This window comes from Camelina sativa, chromosome 10 (assembly GCF_030686135.1).
Source record: "Camelina sativa cultivar CO46 ecotype springtype chromosome 10, ASM3068613v1".
In the NCBI taxonomy this organism is placed as follows: domain Eukaryota; kingdom Viridiplantae; phylum Streptophyta; class Magnoliopsida; order Brassicales; family Brassicaceae; genus Camelina; species Camelina sativa.
The window spans coordinates 11,635,373-11,659,037 of record NC_141889.1 but is presented as its reverse complement, the minus strand read 5'-3'; the positions used below and the strand labels follow the sequence as shown (position 1 = coordinate 11,659,037).

General features: G+C 37.0%; 3 protein-coding genes and 1 pseudogene across 4 annotated transcripts; 2 read left to right on the top strand and 2 right to left on the bottom strand.

Moving 5' to 3' along the window:
- Positions 1-109: 109 nt before the first annotated feature.
- Positions 110-8,353, bottom strand: LOC104718699 (DEAD-box ATP-dependent RNA helicase 28-like). Its single transcript, XM_087469377.1, has 19 exons — positions 7,832-8,353; positions 7,548-7,733; positions 7,390-7,458; positions 7,180-7,286; positions 6,997-7,075; positions 6,687-6,860; positions 2,883-3,031; positions 2,675-2,770; positions 2,460-2,562; positions 2,312-2,374; positions 2,155-2,216; positions 1,962-2,058; positions 1,743-1,861; positions 1,609-1,651; positions 1,426-1,527; positions 1,248-1,340; positions 1,018-1,137; positions 635-930; positions 110-543 (listed from the first exon to the last, which is right to left on the bottom strand). The coding sequence occupies exons 1-19, from the start codon at positions 8,237-8,239 to the stop codon at positions 528-530; spliced, it is 2,382 nt and encodes a 793-aa protein (XP_087325503.1). The 5' UTR covers positions 8,240-8,353; the 3' UTR covers positions 110-527.
- LOC147936007 (uncharacterized) lies at positions 3,336-6,658 on the top strand. The gene has a single exon (XM_087469376.1). The coding sequence runs from the start codon at positions 3,499-3,501 to the stop codon at positions 6,349-6,351; it is 2,853 nt and encodes a 950-aa protein (XP_087325502.1). The 5' UTR covers positions 3,336-3,498; the 3' UTR covers positions 6,352-6,658.
- Positions 8,354-8,704: 351 nt separating the features above from the next.
- On the bottom strand, positions 8,705-10,299 carry LOC104718698 (metalloendoproteinase 1-MMP). Its single transcript, XM_010436488.3, has one exon. The coding sequence runs from the start codon at positions 9,991-9,993 to the stop codon at positions 8,899-8,901; it is 1,095 nt and encodes a 364-aa protein (XP_010434790.1). The 5' UTR covers positions 9,994-10,299; the 3' UTR covers positions 8,705-8,898.
- A 9,178-nt stretch (positions 10,300-19,477) lies between these two features.
- On the top strand, positions 19,478-23,648 carry LOC104718696 (O-fucosyltransferase 29-like; annotated as a pseudogene). The gene is made up of 10 exons (XR_015568596.1): positions 19,478-20,247; positions 20,360-20,450; positions 20,738-20,814; positions 20,967-21,055; positions 21,178-21,367; positions 21,515-21,696; positions 21,807-21,909; positions 22,149-22,479; positions 22,797-23,186; positions 23,285-23,648. The product of XR_015568596.1 is annotated as an O-fucosyltransferase 29-like (transcript).
- Positions 23,649-23,665: the final 17 nt, after the last annotated feature.

The following is a 23,665-nucleotide window of genomic DNA, read 5'->3' as shown; positions in this document are numbered from 1 at the left end:
GAACGAAAAGCACTATGCGTCTATCTATATAAAGGCGAGAGTCTCTTATTGGACTGCGCCTTGCAAATATCGAGATAGATACCGAGCCTTTTTGTTGCTTGGAATATAATTTATCAAAACTATCGAACATTTAGAAAAAGGCATAAAAAATGCAGAGACATTCATTGTTAGCTCATAGCTCCTATTCCTAATGAGCTGTGCCACGTACTGACAGACAACGGTTGCAATCTCAAGTTCTGAAACATACAAATTCCTCTCACGCGTCTACCACCCGCCACCAACTCACGTGACCTTCTTGCCTCCTTAAAACGGTATTCAACGTAAGCTTTTTTTTATGAAAGATTATGAAAAACCATTGGAAAACAAAACAAAAAAAAACAAAACAAAATCTCGAACATCTTCTCCTGCTTTGTTCTAAATTTTGATATTACAACAATAATAAAATTGTTTAAACCCTTCGCTAAGAAATGTCTCTTTTTCTCGTGGGTTCTTGTCCTTCAATATCTTCTCAAAAATGCTATTTCGTTTTACCTACGCTTATATCTGCACGACAAAAGAAAATACCTCGAGTTAAACCCCACAAATTACAATATTTACATGTAAAATGTTATGATTATAATGAAATGTTTCTTACCGAGCTTTGCTCTTGAACGAGTTCTTTGACTGCGTCCGATGTTTTGCTCCACCTGCGCCGCCGCCTCTTCCCTGTTTCTTCTCGCTCATATCACTCTTGAACAGATCTTTCATCTCTTCATCTCGAGGCTGGCTTTTTGGTTTACTCCGTACTTGTTTCTTGTTCGGCGTTGGTCTATCCATCTTACCGGAATCAATTGCTCTCTGTTTTGCTTTCACCGCTTTTGCTCGCCGGTAACCAATATCCACTAGTGTCAATCCCTTCTTCTCTGTCTCTTGCTTCTTCTTGTCTTTCCCCTGAGAACAAAACACATTTAAAATTCAATACAATGTTTTCATCATCTCTGCAAAAGAGGGAGTGATGTGTATCACTGAAATACTTACTCTTGATCTTCCTCGCTTTTCGTCTCCTTCTTCTTCTTCGTCTTCTTCTTCTCCTTCGTCATCTTCTAGCATCTCTCTGGCAGCTTCTAGCTTTCTACGTTTTTTCCTTGGGAGATTCTTCTGTACTTGCATGATCAAGAGAATTGTAAGTTCTCTAGAAAGAAGAAATCAACACTAAACATGACCGATAATGCAATTGAGAAGTGAAAAGAGCTTCTTGATAAACGGACCTCGCGTTCACGTTTTCTCTTCTCCTTCATCTTGAGGTCCTCTGCTATATTAGCACTAACTAGTTCGCTTCCAGAAGGGTTTCCTGCAGAATCCTGTTCAGAGAAAGTATCCACAATGATTCAGACAAGTGTATTCTCTCTCGAAAACAACAACAACCTCAGGAAATAAAAAGAACACCTTTTCAGCCTGTGCCACGAGCTTCTTCTCCTTCTCTGTCATGAACCAAGTCCTCTTCGGGCGTGAATATATTTCATCTCTGTGCTCTAGCATGTTCTCCGCCTGCATAACGAAACACATAATCAAGAATTTGATGTTGATCCCAAGACAATTAAACAAATTCAAGAACCAAAAGCTGCCTACCTTTGCAAATTCCATTTCAGCTTTCCTTAGAGCTCGCTCATCCCTGAAATTGATGAAACCTCCAAGCCTTTAGTATACAGATCAATCAATTCTCCTGGGATACAGTAATTCTTTGATGAGTGTGTTAATGGAACCTTTCTGCTGAAATAACAGCGGAATACTGATCTTCCATTTCATCGATTATCTGAGACCACTTGACGATTGACTGCTCTGGGATGACTCGGCTCTTCAACTTTGATCCCACCTTTTTAGCCTTGTAACCAAAAAAAAACAAAATTGATTCAAATGTCCAAACTAGAGCAACAATGAATTGGGTAAACGCAAGATCCATGTATGTCTGAAAATTCACTTACAATGACTTTCAAAAGGGATCGGTCACTATCAGTCACAAACGTTACAGCATAACCTTCCCTTCCAGCCCTAGCTGTTCTACCAACTCTGTGAACATAACTGCAAAATCAAAGCGTATTGTCCTCACATCAGTTAAAGAGAAGAAAGCTTATAGCTTTTTAATTCATCATCATACAGGAAATATCTCGGATTTACCTGTCTATTTCCCGCGGGCAAGCATAATTTATAACTGTTTGAACACCAATGATGTCAAGTCCCTAGAATAATCAAACCAGACAGTGTTCAAGAGCTGAAAGAGCAGAGCAACTGAAAAGAGAATCTTGAAAATAAGTTGGTTGCTTCTTATACTTACTCGAGCGGCTACATCAGTAGCAATGAGAAAATCAACCTCTTGCTTTCTGAAAAGTTCCAGAGACTGCAAAATGATACCATTAAGTACTTGCAAACAGAGAATATAAATATTCATGTACAAATAAAGCTGACGTGTCCGAGTTTCTTACATCAAGACGTTGTGCTTGGGTTAGGTTTCCATGAAGCTCAGCTGCTTTGAGGCCAGCTAACCCGAACAAAATTTTCAGTCTATGGGCAGCTTGTTTTGTTCCACTGGCGCAAGAAGGTACAAGAAATCTCTCAGGTGAAATGCAAAATGCCAAACTATGCAAGCACTTTATGGAACTTGGATTTGAAAGGCATCAAATTTATAGTGAAGTCTCACCTAAAGATAATGACTTTTGATTTAAAAGTTCTTGTGCACAATGACAGAAGAACAGCTTCCTGATTTGCCTCACGAGTCCTACGTATTCTTACCACCCTACAATTAAGAGATCACAAGTTAGCTTCATGGCATACATGATGTATATTCAAGATCATAAGCTATTTGGGCTCTTGAAAAGGTCGAAAATGATAAGTAGTGGCTGACATACTCCTCAGTCAGGCCTGGTGGCCTTCTAGCTGATGGATCAGCTGAGAGACGCAACGGTTTGTTCAAGGAAAGTTTGACTAGCTCTTTAACTTCTTCAGTCATTGTGGCTGAGAAGAGCATCGTTTGCCTTCTCTTGGGACATAAACGAACCTGCATATAGATGTGGACTCATTTATAAATCCAATAACGAACAGTCAAACATTATCTCTCCAGTTAAGTCAGTTATGAAGTGTCCACTTCTTCAGATTAGAAACTAACAAAGAAAAGAAGAAATTGACTACAATTCAATATGAGGTGTCCCAGGAACCAAACATATGAAACATATTGATAGAAGCAGTTCAATGGCTTAATCATATTTTTCTTAAGTATCAACTTAACAAAGGTTTAGTGTGAGAGTAAACCGGGGCTGGTTTAGCTTATTTCTTTTGTCTATCTATATATACAATGTGGAGAGGGTTAGAGAGCTTTATCGAGTATTTGGTGAGGTCTTTTAGGGGGAGTGGGAGGAGCTCCATTAACAAAATCCTCAGTTCCTTTTGTAATTCCAGTTCTATAATCTATCAAATCCTTTTCTATAAGCAAATCGTATCAAATTGGTATCAGAGCAGTTCGACCCAATGGGAGATGGTGATGGTTCTGTGGAGGTTCCTGTTTATTATGGTGATGAAGATCCGGCGATGTGGATTTCATGGGTTGAAGATTACTTCACGGACCATGGATTCACAGAAGAGACAAAGATCTCTTTTGCATATGGATTTATGGAAGGTGTTGCTCTATTGTGGTTCCAGGAGTCACATGTTGCGTTTACAAGCTGGAATGAGATCAAGATCGGTCTGCTTCAACGATTCAGCAAAGGGAAAGAGAGCGTTGTGGCTGATCTAACGCAGAGTGATGAATTTGACTCTAAGATGAGCAGATGGACGAGCTGTTTGGACAAACTAGAGAAATATCTCCTAGAGACTGAGGAGTGTCTTGAAAAACCAAGTGGTGAAGAGAAGGAGAAGACTGCAGCAGCAGAAGTGGTGGTATGTCAAAGAGTCGCAGAAAAAGAAGATCTGTTGGATAATATCTTCCAAAAAGAACAAATGGGTGTGCAAAAAGAGCCAGATATTGAGAAGAGTGAACATGTCCACCAAGTGTTCGATCAAATGCCTATGGAAAGAAAAGTGAACACGAAGAAGAAAAAGAAGAAGAGATGGAAAACGTTTTCAAAGATTGATGGGTCTGAAAGTGGTTTCAAACTCAAAGGAGATACAGGCTTTGTGGAGCTATTGACAAAGAGAATAGAAGAACATATGAACTTCTATTTGCCGCAGGTGTTAGAGGAACATCGAAACCATAGGGAACAAGCAGCTAAGCCAAATCATGTATACCAGGTGTTCGAGGAATTGTCTCAAAGAGGGAAAAAGACTACCACGAAGAGAATTCGGAAGAAGTTCACAAAGGCTAAGGGGTTTAAATACAAAGCTGGAATAGTGAAATTGGGGACCTCTCGAATCCAGATGAAGAACATACATGACAGACCAGACACTACTATATTGGTCTATGCTGGAAAAAACTATCATTTGCTATCTGCCAGCCAAGTATTTAACAAAAGGTTGAGGGGAGATAATAGACTCACGAGAAAGAAAAAGAAGAAGCCATGGAAGAATCATTCAAATAACTATAACCCACATGGAGTGGCAGAGGGATGTGTGAAAAGTGAAGGAGTGATGCTGAAAATTGTTGCAAAATGGTGGAACTGTGGTCTGTTGAAAGATTCGGTTGAGATGGGGAATAAGAAGACATGTGTCAAGATGAAGATGCACCACCGAACGTTCAACAAAAGGTTGTTGTGGCAAGGGTATCACGCACAACAGAAGAAAAACATGATGAAGATGGAGTATGCGAGCAAGGGTATCACGCACTACCTATATGTTCATCAATGGGTGTATGAAAAGCTGTCGTTGAGATATCTAACAGTTTTGAAGAAGCTCGCCAACTGGAGGAAACACAAATTCAAGCAAAAACGCAACAAGCATGAGAAGAAGAATAAAGAGAGGTTCTCTAGAAATCAGGTTGTCTTGACATTGAACTTTATACTCAAGTTCAAGTATTATGAGAAACGCGTCCAGGAATGGTGTAAGAAAGAGTCGTGGAAAGGAGAACATGTTGAGGTAGAGAGGAAGATAGACTATACCAAGCCACATAGGGTCAAGTGCAAAACTGTGAAGCTGGACTGGACAAAGCTAATTTGGCTTCGAAGATTGAACATGTTCATACGTGAAAGAATGGAGACAGTGAGAGGATCGCAGAGCCTTGACATGACGTACATGACAGTTGGCGAAATGACTGACATAATAGGGTTGATAAGCTGGGTTGTCGCGTATTTAGAGGAGCATGACAAACAAATGCATCAAGTGATCTTGGACGTGCTGAAAGTGGGAATCAGAACGGCTATGGAGATGATGAGTTGGTCTAGTAGAAAGAGACACAAATTTCGACATAAGCGCAAGTCGAAGCTGTTATGGGAATTGATGACAGTAGATAAGAAGCATTCCATGACTAGTGGGAAGAGAGTCAAATTTAAAAAGAAGTACAGGAACACTTGGGTGTTGCGAACGTATACGAAAGAAGAAACTCCACTAGGCAAAGGGTTAATGGAAACGACATATTTCAAAAGAACATGGGCCTTATCGCTCGGTAAAGAGTTTGCCATTGCTACCACAAGACATGCAGTTTGCATTGACGTTAACAAATGGATTCAGTTGTCAGTGCTGGGAATTGAAGAACTATTTAGTGCGGGCTTGAAAGCGTTGGATGGGAGGCAGGGTGTTAGCCTGGAGATAGTTCCCTTGGTTCTTAGTGCAGGTTTCATGGGTGGTGATGATTCTTCTCTGGAAATTGTTGCTGCAATGGAGGTCTCAGCAAACAGAAGCATACAGTTTCATTTACCTACAATACTGCAAGTGGATGGGTTTGCCTACACTACTGCAAGTGGAAGGGCGAATGAATTTCAAATAGTGCTAAAAATCAGTGTGGCTGTTGTTAGTGGAAAAATAGAAGTTAAGCTGATGGAGAGGGGGTTTCTTGTTGTCTATCTAAACAAGGTGGCTGAACGGGAAAAAGAAAAGAATGGCATGGCGTGGAAAATTCGTTATCTGGAGCAAAAACCTTGGGAGATAGAAATGGTGTTTCAACTGGATGATGTCACGGCCAAACAGATAATCATGTTGCCTAGTTCAGTGTCCTCTTTTGCAGAGAATATTAGTCATGACGAAATTGAAGACATGTTGACGTGTGAGACTCTGATACAAGCAAGAGACGTAATGTTGGCGCAGCTAAAGGAAAATCTCCAAGTCAGATCAGAGCTGAATTTGGATTTGGAGGCCAGGGACAATCTGAAAACAGGGCATGAAGAGTTGTTGCTGAAGCGGGAAGTGATGCCATATTTTGAATGTCCTGGGAAGCTCAAAGAAGGGGTTGGCTAAACAGTTTGCTCATTTCAACCTTGAGGACAAGGTTGTTTTCAAAGGCAGGGGTATTGATAGAAGCAGTTCAATGGCTTAATCATATTTTTCTTAAGTATCAACTTAACAAAGGTTTAGTGTGAGAGTAAACCGGGGCTGGTTTAGCTTATTTCTTTTGTCTATCTATATATACAATGTGGAGAGGGTTAGAGAGCTTTATCGAGTATTTGGTGAGGTCTTTTAGGGGGAGTGGGAGGAGCTCCATTAACAAAATCCTCAGTTCCTTTTGTAATTCCAGTTCTATAATCTATCAAATCCTTTTCTATAAGCAAATCGTATCACATATAAATGCATACCAGCTCTGTTATTTCAGTGGCAAACCCAGTCTGTAGAAGGCGGTCTGCCTCATCAAGGATTAAGACCGCTAGATCATCCAAATCAACAGACATGGAATTACGCAAATGATCTATCATACGTCCAGGAGTCGCCACAACAATATCTGGCATAGACCTCAGAACCACCTCTTGCTCCTAAAACAAGTCACATTATAGAATTAGCAATTTTAAGAAACATTTCTTGGAAAGGAAACAAGTTTGTTCTCAAACATCAAACATCAAACACATGAAGGTTTCAAGAAATTTGCATCCTCAGAGAAAGATACCATACCCTTACAGAAAGCCCTCCTACAATCAACCCACATTTAATATCAGTAAACTGTGCAAGCTTCTGAATCATGCTATGAATCCTGAAACACATTTCAAAAAACACAAATCAGCTTTTCAGCAACATAAATCAAAAGAACCTTAAAGGTTTAGTATTGTTTGCGGGAGGCAAAAATATGCTACTTACTGGACGGCCAACTCCCTTGTTGGAGTGAGAATAAGAACTCTAGTAGCAAAGACCCGCTTGGGACGGAACAGTAACCTCTCAAGAGTAGGTAAAGCGAATGCAGCAGTCTATTATAAAACACAATGTAAATTGAAACCATTATCAAAACTCCATAATTTAAGGTGAAACAATCACAGAATTACACAAGAAGCCTCGACAACTAGTGCACACCTTTCCTGATCCAGTGATGGCACTAGCACAAAGATCACGCCCTGTAAGTGCTAAAGGTATACAAGCTGCCTGCATTTGCAACACCAACGAACGATTCAGGTGAAAAAACTCTAAACAGTAACTGAATTTAGAACACCCTTGCGGACAGGAATGAGAACCTGAATAGGAGTAGGTTTCTTGTAACCAAGAGTTTCACAAGCTCGAAGCAACGGACGAGAGAGATTAAGCTCCATGAAAGTATCAGCATGAAATGAAACTCCATCCACTGTAGAAAAGAATGGCTTGGGAACAACATCTTCTGGTCTGTACTCAGCTGCCTCATCGTCTTCCGAAATATACTCCTCCTTCACAGTTAGAAACCACACTTTCAATTTCTCTTAAAAAAAAACACAATTCGAAATCGGATTCAATCAAATTCAAAACAAAATTTTAGGGGGTTTACTTGTTTATCAGCTTCAGCACCGGAGACATCTTCATCTTCTTCTTCTTCTTCTTCTTCTTCGTCTTCATCTATTGAAATGGGAACTGGACGATGCTGAATAGCTTTGGAGATCTTTTCATCAATAGACGTTGTGTGACGGCGGGCGTGTTCTTCACCAACGGAGCTTGAATAAGATGCGAAATCCCAAGGAGACTGAGCATCAGCATCTTGTTTCCTCTTCTCAACTTCTTCTTCGTCTTCTTCGCTATCTTCATCTTCATCCTCTTCTTCTCCATCTTCGTCTTCTCCAGCTATACGCTCTTCTGCTTCGTCTTCCTCTACGTCTTCTTCACCACTACTATTTTCTTCATTGCGTAGCAATTCGAGCTCGTCGTCGCTAGCAGCATCGAAGAAGAAACTCGACGGCATTGCTAGGGTTTATGAGGTTTTCGGAATTTTTCAGAAGAGACGACCGCCACCGTTTAATCGAATGAAGAGGTTTATTAATAATAGGTCTGGGAACAAATAATTATAATAAAAACCGAACCGAGTCCAATTATATGAATCTCTTCTTGGTTTGTCCAAATTAACCGTTCGATTTCATAATCATAAAAAAAAAACAGGTTTGGTTCGAACTGAAACCAACTTATTTTTTCTTCCTTCCTTCTCCCTCATTTGAAATTTTTTTAAGTTTCAACTCATTATCTTGGACTGGGCTTTTATGATACGACATCTAAATGGGCTTATATTTTCCAAAATAAGCTATGTATTTTTTTATATGATTGAAAATAAATACAGTATTTTTGCTTACGAAGTAGGAACACAAATATAAAGGTCATGATCAACCTCAACTATGTACTTGTAGTGTCATTAGGAGCGGGACCAATCTATATATATCAGTGCATAAACATAACTATCTTTCAATTTTTAAGATAATGATATACACAAACTCAAAGTAATAATAATCCCTTAGAGAAAGCCATCATAAAAATATCCTTTTCCTAAAAACCTTTAAATTATCTATGTACATTTCGTTATAAATAAATAAATTAAAAAAATAAAAACAGTATTTTTTATGTCCTATAAACCTATCGGAACAGAATAAAAACAACAACCAACAGAACATATCCGATAAAATTCCCCGACAAGAATCTCAGTGATACGGAACCGTTTTGAATAGAATCTTCCGACTGCGTAAGTGAATCCAACCGTAATTTTGGGTTCGCGCCATATAACTTCAGTACACCTGCCACGTCATCAACCGTAAGGTCAACTCTTTTAGTCCTCGGCCGGAGACTCGGATACATAACCGCCGACTCTTGAGAGCTATGTCCTAACCCCAGCAAGTGACCAATCTCGTGAGTCGCCACAGACTCCAAATCGACGGCCACCTCGGGAGATCGTTTAAAGTCATCGTCGGCGACCCATGTCTCCCCCGCGTCAAAGTGAAGCCTCCCGTTCTCCGGCGCGAATGCGTGTGCTAACGTCCCGAGAACACCGTCAAACGGAAGCCCGTCACCGTGATCCCCGGAGTAGAACCCGATCTTCAAATCCGCCGTCGTGAAGTCATCGACTTCTTCGAAACTCACCGGAATCACGCTTGCCCAATGCGAAAAAGCTCGCCGGAAAACGGTTTTGACGTCTTCTGACGTCAAGTAATCGAGTTTGTGTGTTTTCGATATAGCGTAGGTTAGCGTGTCGCGGTTCCACTTCGGTTTACCGTTAAAATAGGTATAATGCGCCGTTGTGTGGATACCTTCGTCGTTGATGATCATGTGCGTATCGCTAACGCCACATCGCGGTAACGACATGAGACTGACGGTACTCGTGTCGAGTCTCCCGGTTATCGGTAAACCGAGATTTTCTTGGTACAGAGAGATTGCGGATTCGAGAGTACCATCGAACACGTCGGAGAAAGTTTCTGAGCCATCACCCACGTAACCGAAACGGTGGAGGTACCTTTTGAGCTCGGACACGCCGCTGACGTGGCTACCAACCTGGACGTCTACGAGACGAGAGAAATCATGCCACGTGTTGTTGCTGACGTGGATTATTTGAGTTGCTTTTGCGGTGGATGGTTCTTGTTCCTCCGGTAGGTTTCGGGCGGCAAAACGTTGGGGGAAACAGAACAATACTAAAACAAAACAGAGAACTCTGTTTCTATAGATTAAACTAGGAGACATTTGTCTGACGCAAGATTCTTGGAATTTTTCTTGATTTAAATAAGAAGTTTATTGGAGGTACGTAAGATCGATGGAGAAGAAAGGTGAAAGAGAGACAGGAAAAGGGGAAAGAGTTATGTTAAGATTCTGACGTGAGGGTACATTTATACTCCTAAAAGAATCTTTGATTTGGACTCCTACTTGGAAGTTGGTTCGTTGGGTGAACTGATTTTTTTACCGGTTTAAGAATACATTGTAGTAGATTTTTTCCTTTTTCTAATAGGAGTAGGACAATTAACAACCCAATCAAATTCGATTTAGTATAGTTCTTATATTCCGAATCCAGCCACAACTGAACTTTAGATGTACGTGTTTTCGTTCCATATTGTATTTGTATATGACTTCCATAACCCATGCAGCATTCATATGTTGATATATTATGGGATATATATTTTAAACATAAAGTAAAAGTTTAAGCCGCCAACAGTTGGAATTCAATGTTTAAAATTTCGGACTAATTTGTTGACAACGATTTAGTAGCTAGCTAATATTGGAACAGATTAGAGTAATAGAGTTAAAAAAGAGAATAACAAAGAAGCAAAACAAAACAAAAAAGGAATCAAGCCAAAGACTATCTTTGTTTGACCCAAACAAATCTTAAAAAAAATACTAACCAAAAAGAATGAGGAGAGAGTTTGGAATTGTATAAAAGGAGCTTTTGTGCTTGAGAGTTTTAAGTATCAATAATATAAAAGAGATATATAAGATGTTTTTGTGTGTCTGTGTATATGTTGAATCGTTGATGAAGGACAAAATCCCAAAGATATAATATATGTCAAGTAACTGGAAAATTGGAAATTAATGGAATTATTTGTCTACATAGAATGTCAATAGCATATAGCATGTATGCGTAATTAATATAATTGATTGATGATATTTGTGAGCAATTTGGGCTAATTAAGCTATGAGTGTGACATAGATGATTGGGAATGTGTTCGTTGGAGTATAGTTGAGGTCTTACGAGTTTGTTGACCAGAATTAGGTAAATTTCAGTTTTAATTCAATAATATATCCGATCCTTATATATAACGATTGTTTAAGGATCAAGACCTTCTTAAGGTTTACTAGTAGTTCAGATTCTTTGTTATAGGGAAAACTTGTCTGAAGAAGAAATCCCTCGGGATTAGGGGAGAGGGTTACGTGTGACATGAGACAACTAACAGAAGAGATCTCCTCTTGAACAAGACAGGGAGGTTGAACCAAAAAGGATAAACAATTCTAACCAATCAACTGTAATTTTGTAGATTACCTTTCGTATTCAAACTCTCTTTATCCGCATAATACCAGGAGTTTTGCATTTGTTAGTTACCAAATAAGTCATAACTATAACTATCTGGACCTAACAAATTTAAAAATGTCATGAAGGATACCATTGTATTCTTTTTTTTTTTGTCGTTGGAGGCTATGTTTGATTAACTACTAATTGTCCAATATTATAAACTAGATACGTAAATAACACAAATGTAATAAGATTACCAATTATATGAATTACTTTTGGTTGTTTAAAGCTAAGGGAGATAAATTATTAATATGATAGTGATGACTAGCCTTCGGAGAACATTTCGAAACCATATATATCTCGGACATACTTGACACACCGCATAAACTACTCTAGCATGCAAGAGTCATTAATGTCACGTCTCATCCACCAACAGTTCAGATTGTAGTCGTCTACTTTTACAGCTAGCCTGACCCAATCCAACCATTTGAAAATTCGGTTTACGAACCTAAATCATGTAAAATCCCTATAACAATGAAAAGGACAAAATGAATTCTAAAGATATTTTTTTAATCATTATGGATGACACCAAATGTTGAGCTCTTAAATGAAAAATCCCACCTCATGTTCAGTGGCCTTTGAGACGCAAACGCTCCCACCTCTCTCTTAAAAAAAAAAAACCCTAGCCGCCATAGTAGATTTGAGGGGTTGAACTCTCTATTCGCCGTTCCGGCGACGAGGCTGTTCTTCTCCCTCTTCCCTTATATATAAATTCCGTTGGTCCTCATGTTCAGTGGTCGAGATTAATTCAAGGGATATCTAGGAGTGAGCATGTTCTGCTTTGCTGTCAGAGATGGCGAGATTCTCCTTCTGTCGATGTAGCTGTGGTTCCAATATGACGAAAGAGGAGCTTTGTAGTCGAGATCTGGTTTGAAGACGCCGGAAAGTAGCATCAAAGTTTTTCACAGCTCGCTCGTCAATCTGGATTCTGTGGCTATGGCGGAAGTCGGCAAAGGAGAGGTGGGCAAGCGTTGTTCGTCTCGGTGGTTAACGGTAGGCTTTTTAGATCTTAGAAAGATGTTGCGGGTTTTGGTTGCAGAGGGTTGGAGAGAGCCATCTACCGCTGTAACTGCTGTGATTTTGTGTTCATCAGACCAATTTTCTCAGTTCATGCTCAGGGGAGATCAGAGAAGCTAAGATTTGGGAGAGAAGGGATAGATCTGAGATTGTCAGATTGCTAGGTCGGGATCTGATAACGCAGAGCCGGCTGTCGAAGAGTTGGGCATTCTGGGAGGTCTGTAGTGGGTTGGTGACTCATCGGAAAAGGACCATGGACGGAAACCGGATTCTTCCGTCTTTGGTTTCTGATCCCTCGATGTCGCTTCAAAGCCGTGGACCTTGAATCCGCCAGAATTAATGCTCTGGACTCTCTGTTTCAGGTCAAATAAATTTTTAGATAAAGCGCCTAAACTATTTCAACAGGATCCGAGCTTTTCTCTCTTTTCCGGCAACTTTTATGATTAACCTGTTTTGTAACTGGATCAAAATTGTATTTATCGGCCCAGCCCATTTGGGAGATAAATGGAATTTTCTTATAAAAAAAACAAAAAAAAAATGTTGAGCTCTTTGCATCTATATTAACATTTTTGAAGTACATTTTGTGTTATGCCCTTTTAGTTTTTCTTAATTACTTTGTTTTATTTACAATATTAACCCCTATCAATTTCCTAAAATAACATTTCGTAGAAACTCAATTAATGAAACTATTTAAAACGACCTAATATAATACGTTCACTGCCATAAATATCTTCACAACATCTATTAAACCTTAAAATTTTCCTAAAATAACATTTGTAGAAATTCAATTAATGGATCTATTTAAACTAACCTAATTTTAAACGTTTATTGCCATACAAAGGTTGAAAATATATATACATTCCGTTTGTTCCTAAAACAACTCTATGCAGTAAATGATTAATCCCATAAAAATCTGAGAATCCATTTTAATAGATGTTTGGTGACTGTAGGACCTATTCCGTTATAATGATACAACATCATTTGAGTAACAAATTTAACCCGCGGTATAGTGTATTACGGGTTAAATAACGAGGTGTATTGCGGGTTAAATAAGTGTGATAGACACTTTTAGATGTGTACCAGGAGATAAATGTATTACTAGATTATACATATACCACACGGGTTAAAACCTTGAAAACACTACAAAAATCTATACTTTGAATACTTATATCAAATACTTGTAAAATTTTATATTTTTAAAATTAATAAAATAATAATAAAATAACAAATAAATACAATATAAATTTTAAAATTAAAAATATTGTCCCGCGGTGTACCGCGGGTTAAATCCTAGTATATTTTCTATATCACAAGTAAAATCAGTTCCAAACGTCCCGCTTCCAACATTATTTAGCTTATTATTTCTAAGCTCACTATACAAAATATTTAGTTTATTATATATGTAGAACAATTCTTAGGTTCACCCCTAACAATTCTTGGGTTCACCCCTAGGGGTGAACCTTTCTTTCCCCTCTCACTTAAGGAAACAAATTATTGATTAAGGAATCAGATTATGTATATTAATTAATTTTAAAATTATTAATTCTAAACATTATACTATAGTTTTAAATTAGAAAATCTAAACCCAAATCACTCATTTTGTAAATCCAAATTAAAATGTAATTTTCTTTAATTGTAAAATATAAACCCTAACCACTATTTTATAAACCCAAACCGACATATAATTTTGCTTAAATTTAAAATCTTAATCCTAAACACTATTTTGTATACCCAAACCGACATATAATTTCGTTTAATTGTAAAATCTAAACCCTAAACTTTAACAACTCTTTTGTAAACCCAAACCGACATATAATTTCATTTAATTGTAAAATCTAAACCCTAAACTCTAACCACTCTTTTGTAAACCCAAACTGACATATAATTTTGTTTAATTGTAAAAACTAAACCCTAACCACTTTTTTGTAAACCCAAACCGACATATAATTTTGTTTAATTGAAAATCTAAACTCTAATCATTATTTTATGGAAAAACGACCTGTATCCCCCCAAGAAACTTTCATATAGCACCACATCCACCCAAATTTCAAACTTCGATCTATGTCCCCCTAATTCATAAGTTTCAGTCCAGTATCCCCCTAATTATAAAGTTCGAAACCTCTGTCCCCATAGAATGCTAAAACGTGGTTTATGACATAAAACCAATGCGAAACCAAAAACCAAAAATGGTAAACCGAATTGAGACCTGGTTAGTATTATTCACGACCCGATTAGAGTTATTCACGACCCGATTAGAGTTATTCACATCTCGGAATATATACCCATTGAGAAGAATCCCGAACTTAAACAAATTAAGAACCCTAGTTTTCAGTTTTGCTCTCCTTTGCTCTGCTATTTACCTTCCTTAGAAAATGAGATACCAAAATAAGAAGAAACAAAATAACAAAAAACAGATGGGAAACCAATACATAAGCGAGTTAAACATCCTAAAACCAATACATAAGCCGAGTTAAACATCCTAAAACAGAGACAATTATACATTAGCCGATTTAAATACCCTAATTAGATGGGAAAACAAAAACCAAACCCATCCAACACTTTCTAATCCTTCATCCTTGATAGATCATCCTTGAGACATCACAACTCCTTGAGACGGTTCCACTTGAGTGCCTTGAGTGCCTTGAGTATGATATAGGATCCGGAATCACTCCGCAATCTTATAAACAAACGGTGATCAAGAACTGATCAATAAGCGTTGGCGGAAGATGGATACGACGGTAAAGGTGGTGGTGTTGCTTTGATTGAATCTCTCAATCCGTGGGCTTGATTGACTCTCTCAATCGGTGGAGAACTAGACTTGTTTGAATCACACAAACAATTCTAACCCTTTAATCTCAAGAATCAAATGAATCTCTCAAATGAAACTTAAAGACAAACTTGCTTAAACAAAGACACTCTTTGAATAAAACAAAACAAACTTGTATATTTCTTAGATGATTGAAAGGTGCATAATTCAATGATGATGGAAGAGCTTATATAACGCTCAATACAAACGGTCTAAAGTGTATGGAAAGGAAACATAAATGAGAGATTTTGTGTGAAACAATGAATATGGCCGTTGGTGATGGGTGGTGAGCTCATTATGGTCTTCTAATAGGAGAAAATAAATGATAATCATGTGCATTGATTTTCCTACCGGTTGGAGATCAAAAGAGAAATGTAGTCTTGGCCAAAGATGGAAAGTAAGATCTCCTCTATACTTGGATGCGAACCAAGGGCTTCTAATGTGTCTCTTCTTCAGCTGGAGGGTCTCAAATGTGTGGATAAACGAACAGAAAATGATCTGTTGCAGTGTGAACTCCGTAAGTGCATTTAGCGCTAAATTAGGAAAGTTGAGGGAAATATAAATTCGCCTAATTCTCTGGGTGCTCAAGCATGGGAAAGTGTAGCTAACTCTCCTGTATGGTTAGATGTGTCTCCTGAATGTTCCTTGGTTGATGATGACTTGATGTCCTCATCAGAGTACCTAGAGCATTCTCTTGTTCAAATGTCTAAGACACAAGATGAAGTCAAATAAAGGTCAGTTTCACATAATATTGAAGATGAAGGATAGTAGATAGAAAACTACACATACTAACCTGTTTAGAAGACTTCTTCTTCGAGTGAAACCTAGAATTGTGACCAGCTTCACCACATATACCACAATGCATTATCCTTTTCAACTGTTTAGGTGTTTTTTTCGAAGGAGACTCATTTGGTCCTCTTAGTCCCAAATTAGCCTTGATATTCCTCACAAACCACACCCAATTTACTATGTTTTCTACTTGTACACACCCCCCATGCTATTGGGTAGATAACATTATCTGAATCTCTACCTAAAGCAACCATCAACTGACCTTTAACTTTACCTTTTATAAAGGTTCCATCTAAACCTATTAGTGGCCTACAAGTATTTTTCCATGTTCTCTTGAGCACATCAAAGCAGATATAGAACCTATTGAGTACCTCTTCTCCTGCATCGTTAGTCACAGTGTCAACTTCAACAGTTGAATCTTCGTTTGATTCTCGTATCTCAGCCGCGTAATCTTGGATCCTTGCAAATTGCTCATCATACTCTTTCTCAATCCATCTCAATGCTTTATTCCTTGCAGCTTGACATTGAGGCCTGGATACAATGATCTTCCATTTTGCTTTAATGGTTTGTTCTATCTTCATTGGAATGAAATACCCAGTTTCTTCTCTGATTTGATCTAGAAACAACCTAGAGATAACATGAACCTTCAACATCTCACAATCTCCATTCAGATTACATGTATGCTTTTCAATGTACTTATTCACCCTCCACCTACTACATTTCTTCGTGATTGCACAATATATTCGCTAAATACATCCATCTCTAGCACATCTAAATCCAATCTTGGTTTTATCATACATGTACTGTGCGATGTTGCATCCAGTCTTCAGAGCATGACCGGATACTCATCATGAACGATTGATGGTTCGTCTCTAAAATCCATTACGGCTTTCTCGATGTCAAACGCGTCTCGCTCCCTTGGATCTTCATCGTCGGGTTCATCGTCTTCGATCGGCGGAACAGACCCAATACCAGTAGTAGTAGCCTCGTTATGAACGACTATCGCATTCGGGTCCAACTCATTCGAATCCATCGCAATTGAGATTTTATCTTCTCTAGTGTTTCTAGGGTTCTTCGATTGGGGATTTTTATGTTTTGGGGATTTTAGGATTAATGGGTATTGTTTAACGGGTTGAATCAGGTAGATTTGGATTGATTTCTGGGTTAATTCGGGTTAGTTTTGTTGTCACGCGGTTAATGGTTTTTCTGGACCAGTAAACCAATGATAAACCACATTTTAGCATTCTATGGGGACAGAGGTTTCGAACTTTATAATTAGGGGGATACTGGACTGAAACTTATGTATTAGGGGGACATAGATCAAAGTTTCAAAACTGGGTGGATGTGGTGCTATATGAAAGTTTCTGGAGGGGATACAGGTCGTTTTTCCTTATTTTATAAACCTAAACCGACATAATTTCCTTAATAAAAAATCTACAAAATTTGTTTCCTTAACTTGTTTTGTCTTTTTATTTTTATTTTGATTAATTTCTAAATATGATATGATTAAAGAAGTATAATCCTCAAAATAAGGCTTTCAAATTAAAGAAGTATAAAAATTTTATTTTGTTCTTTCCCCATTCTATTTAAAAGTTCTCTACAAGTTTACATATATCTTTTCACTATTTTATTTTTAGAAATTAATTATTCTCATTTTTTTTCCTTTTTTTTTAAGATCCATTTCAATATTTATTAATGATAGTGATAAAGAGTTTATGAAAAAAATTGTTCATAATCACTATAATAATTGTTTTCAATTTCCAAACAAACTAAAACCTATTCTATGGGATTTTCCCTATGCTCAATTGGGACGAGGCATGGTGGAATGAACGTATTAAGGTAATATTTAAATAAAATTCCCTATATATTAATAGAGAAGCATTCTCAAGAAAATGCTGATGTTTCGTCGTTGGAGAGCTCGAGACACCAATGAATTTATTGCCCTCATTTTTATGGATATTGACACATAATTACTATTGAATGATAAAGGAATATTCCTTTTCAATTAATTAAAAAATCAAACATATAAATTTTAAAATATATTTTAATCATTTTAACATAGTTAATTATTATAACATTATTAGATCTAAAACATTTTCAAAACCTAAATTTATTCACTTATTAAAAAACTGATTACTATTCACATATTTAAATTTTCCAAAATAAAATTATCACAATAATCATTATTATAGGCAATTGAAATATATTATTTAATACCATTGGTATAATATTTCACGGGTGAAATATATTTTTACACAAAAAAATTAAACAAAATAAAAAATCTTGCATAGATTGAAGAAATATCAGACTATATATTTAGTTGATACACTGTATTTTGATCTACATATATTCTCACGGGTTATATATTTGGCTTTTACACAAACAAATTTTAAATTCTCAAAAATAACTTTACTCATAACACTAATTTTATCTGCATATTGTTACCTAGTATAACATTATTTTGTTAGTAAACTAATATTTTGAACTTAAATTTATTATTATTATAGGAAACACCATTTTTGAACTTACTTTTAAAAATTTTATTTTATCATAAATAATATTTATTTTATCATTAAGTTTCTACATGAGTTCATTTCTAACATAATTTATATTTATTATTAATATATATATTTCAATGATAAAATTAACAGTTTGAACTTTAAATTTTCTGTGTTAAAATTTATTTTTGTCATTAAATTGATATATGAATTATTTTTTTACATAATTATATTTATTACTAATATATAATAATAATAAATAACAGTTACAGTTTTAAAAGTTGTTAGTAAACAATCATATTTTAATAGTTAAAGTTTTTATAGCCAAAATATCTATAACGAAATTCTCTGCAGCCAAAATTTAAAAATCAAAGTCTCTACCACCAAAAATAATAGACATTATCAATTAGGACCTTAGTTAGACATCATGGGTAAACGAAGAATGGTCAAAAAGAAGGCAGAAAAGTAGAAAACATTTCCCCATCCAAAATGGTGCTCTCAATGTAAAAAAATAAATAAAAAATGGTGCTCTCAATTTCTTCATTAAATTGTAAAGTTTATTATACTGTATTTAAAAAAAGATTGACTATTTGTGGTGCTAAAAAATAGACGTTTGACTTTTTTTTGAGTGCCACCAAGATTCTGACAAACGAATTATATCCCTGCTAATTAATTGAAAAACGTAATTAAATTATTGCACAACATAACGTGACCAAATTAGTTAAGCTACATATCAGGAGGAGTTTGATCAAGTGGTCCAATCAATCATTCTAGCTTCTTATAGTGGAGAGTAGTTGGTAACAAATCGGTTTAATATTCTGTATAAATTTCGATTAGTTCCGGTTTGGTTATCGTGTGTGATCGTAACTTGCCGGTGGTTTTGCGACGGACACGTGGGATGTTGTAAATGTATCACGTGACTCAGCTGTAACTACCTTTAAATTCACTACTGAATTTTATTTTTATTTTTCCAGATTCTCATGTACATCTGTGATTTCTTCGGTTTATTTTTTTTAGTTATGTTTCCAAAAAGACATGAATGTATTACACCTTCTTTTTTTTTCCTCTTTTCCTAAGCTTACTATTAATAAAAAGAAGTGTGGCTTTGAAGCAAAATCTTAACTGTTAAGTGGCGTAGAAACCGGTTTAATATGTTAATTGTAGCTCGGTTAAGGTTAATTTCGGGTTGTTGTGTGATTTAGTGTAGTTAAACCAATTAATTCAGGCGAATAATTAGAAAAGAAAAAAATTTAGGACAAAAAGGCAAAGCGTGGTACTGTCTCTTCTTCTCTTGTCCGTCTTCTTCACCATTTCGAAAAATCTCAAAAACTTTATACAGAGAGAGATCCTTACAAATACTTTTGCTAACTTCCCAGAAAACCCTTATCCTCGGATCTGTTCAACCTCCCGATCAAGAACCTTAACCTTTGCGATTTCTTCAGTTTTTTTTTTTGCGTCAGATTCCGTTTTGGGTATCCCCGAGATTCTTCGTGGGTTTCAGGGGAGGGAGATGATGGCATTTCCGTGAAATCAGTGATGAAATTGGGAGTGAGAAGTAATTTAATTAATCTATGGGGGTAGTAGCTGAAGTGTGGAGGTCGAGCGTGAGGCTATTGACGAACTCGCCTCAGCTTAACGGTGGCTCACATCATCACAAGTCTGCGTTATGGAAGTGGCGATCTTTCTCGAGTCATCCCAAGAGAACCGTAATGTGGACATGGGTTTGTGGTTTCATGCTTTTCTCCTTAGGTGTCATCTCACTCTTAACCGGCCACGTTGTCTCTCACCTTGAGTGGTATTCTCAGCAATTGAGCAAACACAGCTTAGTAAGCTAACACTAGTGTTTCATTTTTGTTACTTTCAACACTTGAGATTGTCACTCTTCTTACTGCTCAATTTTTTGATTTCTTGAAATTGGATTGTTGTTATTCTTCTCAGGATATGAGCCGTCGAGAACCAATTGATGTATGGAAATCAAAATATTCCAAGTTCTTCTATGGATGCAGTGAGAGAGGAAGGAACTTCCCTCGTAAGTCAGATCTTCTTACATGTGTTCTTGCCTTGTTGAATAAAAGAAGTTATAAGAAAGTGAAAGTTTTGTCCTTTTTTCCATATTGATCTTGAATACTTTAGGTAAAAAGTCTGTATCTTTATTAAGATCTAATTGCATATTTGACTTACCCCTTTTAGTTTCGTTTAAAGCATAAGCAATACAATTTTGGGTTTCTGTTCATGTACAAGAAAGATTAGGCTTCAGTATTTCTTCTTCTTGTATCAATGGTCCTCTTAAACATTGTTTTTTTTTTCATCTTACAGCTGCTGCCCAGGAGCACTCGTCTAATGGATATTTGCTTATTGCAGCTAGTGGAGGCCTTAACCAGCAAAGAACAGGAGTAAGTTATATTATGTCTCAAGAATAAATATGTTAGGCTATCAGCAATAGAATGTTGCTTATCGTCTTTATAGAGTTATGTAGCAGTTGTTTCTTCATTGAAGTCTCCTCAGCTTGTTTTGAAATTGAAAATAATGTTATCTTTTTGAGCAGATAACTGATGCAGTGGTTGTTGCACGGATTCTTAATGCTACTTTAGTTGTTCCCGAGTTGGATCACCATTCTTATTGGAAAGATGACAGGTAACTTTTAGCAAGTTTTGGTAAATGAAGGTAACAGTAGCCATGTCAATTTCTTATGGGAATGGATCATCTGATCAAACACAAATATTTACTGAATAAAAGTTGCTTTGATCGCTGTGCAGTGACTTCAATGACATTTTTGATGTTAACTGGTTCATATCTTCTCTCGCCAAAGATGTGACTATAGTAAAGAGAGTTCCTGACAGAGTCATGCGTTCGATGGAGAAACCTCCTTATACCATGCGTGTGCCTCGAAAGTCTACTCCTGAGTATTATCTTGACCAAGTATTGCCAATTCTCTTGAGGAGACATGTAAGTCTATGTCACCTAAGAATCAAATTGTATAATTTTATCATATTATACACCAGTTATATTTGTTTTTTGCTATCCCCAAAAGTTCTATGGTTCTGTTTCAGTTAATATGGTTGAAGCTAAATCATGTTTGTTGAAATCTTGCAGGTTTTACAATTGACAAAGTTTGACTACAGACTAGCAAATGATCTAGACGAAGACATGCAAAAGTTGCGCTGCAGGGTCAACTATCATGCTTTAAGATTCACAAAGCGGATACAGTCAGTTGGGATGAAAGTGGTCAAGAGGATGAGAAAGATGGCCAAACGTTTTATTGCTGTCCACTTGAGGTTTATTAAGTTTCTTTAACAAGCATACTAGATTGTTATTCTCTGCTTTTTGCTTAATGGTCTTTCAATCATGTCATATAAGCATGTAACCATACTTTGATGAACTGCAGATTTGAGCCTGACATGCTAGCCTTTTCTGGTTGTGACTTTGGTGGGGGTGAAAAAGAGCGAGCTGAGCTAGCAGAAATAAGAAAACGATGGGACACATTGCCTGTGAGTTCATTATGTTCTTTTACATAACTTTCTTAATTATCCAAGTTCTATGCGTTATTTGTCTACAGGTGCAGTGAACTGAAACTTGATATGTGTGTTTGCGGCTTCTTATATTAAGAAATATATTTACAAACCTTGTTACATCTATGTTATTATCATAGAATAAGAGCATTACACCAAATTTTCTTTTCTTGTGGAGACTTTGTTTGGAGTTACAATATCTCACTACCATACCGCAGGATCTGGACCCTCTGGAGGAAAGAAAGCGTGGGAAATGCCCCCTTACACCTCATGAAGTGGGCTTAATGCTGCGTGCTCTTGGGCTTTGCAAAATGACACATATATCTATGTTGCATCTGGAGAAATATATGGTGGTGAAAAGACACTGAGACCACTTAGAGAGCTATTTCCAAACTTTTACACCAAGGAAATGCTTGCCAATGATGAGCTGAAGCCTCTGCTTCCCTATTCTTCACGCCTTGCTGCCATTGACTACATTGTTAGTGATGAAAGCGACGTCTTTATCACTAATAATAATGGGAATATGGCCAAGATTCTTGCAGGCCGAAGGTTAGGAAAATTTCCACTTGTCCCAATTAGAGCTTTGCTGTTAAAATAAGTTTTCCAGTATGAAACAACAGGCGATAGCATCTTATCATTTTCTTACTTTGAATAAAGTAGGTGATATATAAATATAATGCCCTGCCCTTGCCCTTGCTCTGCCACAGAGAATTAAGTAGATTTGGTTGAGGCTTGTCATAGCTACACGGTGCATCCTCATTCACATGTTCTTTCTGGTTGCATTTGCATGAATTGCTTGACTGGTTCTTCAATCCACTTGACCCATCAGACACGAGACCATGACACTGTTGAGTATGTATTTACAGGAGGTACATGGGTCACAAGAGGACCATCAGGCCAAATGCAAAGAAGCTAAGTGCTTTGTTCATGGACCGAGAAAAGATGGAGTGGCAAACTTTCGCCAAGAAAGTGAAATCTTGTCAGCGTGGATTCATGGGTGATCCAGATGAGTTTAAACCAGGACGTGGTGAGTTCCACGAGTACCCACAATCTTGCATATGTCAGAGACCCTTCTCTTATGACAAAACCTCAACTGACGACGAAGAAGACGACATACCAGAAGAGAACCACAACAACACCAGCACTAGACATGAGCATTTGTCTTCAGCTGACCATGAGCGTGACGAAGTTTTCCCAGACTAGCAAAATGGTTCTGCAGCATCAATATAGGTCGCTGGAGATTTTACTGTAACCAGGTAAAGGTCAAAATTCCAACTTTTTTGTAGGAGGATAATAACATACAACCATAAAGATGTACATGATTTAAATAGAAGTCTTTGTGTTGCTGTTACAGCTGTTGTAAGGAGATTGATCAACACAGGTAGATCGAGGAGAGGAATAGGAGCTTCCCACGTAGCTACTTGTTGGTTCTAAAGTGTTCATAGATACTTCTATCGAATAGGCATACATAACCCCAGCTCTTCTCTTTGTTTCTTTCTGATTTTGAAACACCACCACCAAAACTATCTCTTATCTTGTATTTGTCTTATATCTTAGTTTTTGGTCTTTCAACCCGTTGGTCTTTTTTTCTTTTTTTTTTCTTATGGTATTCCCTTAGATTTCCTGAAATGTAAAATCAAGTTTCCCTCTGATTCCTAACATTTTTGTTTGTATTTCATTTTGAATATCAGAAAAGATGTGCATTGATTTCGATTCAAGTTTATTCAATCAACTT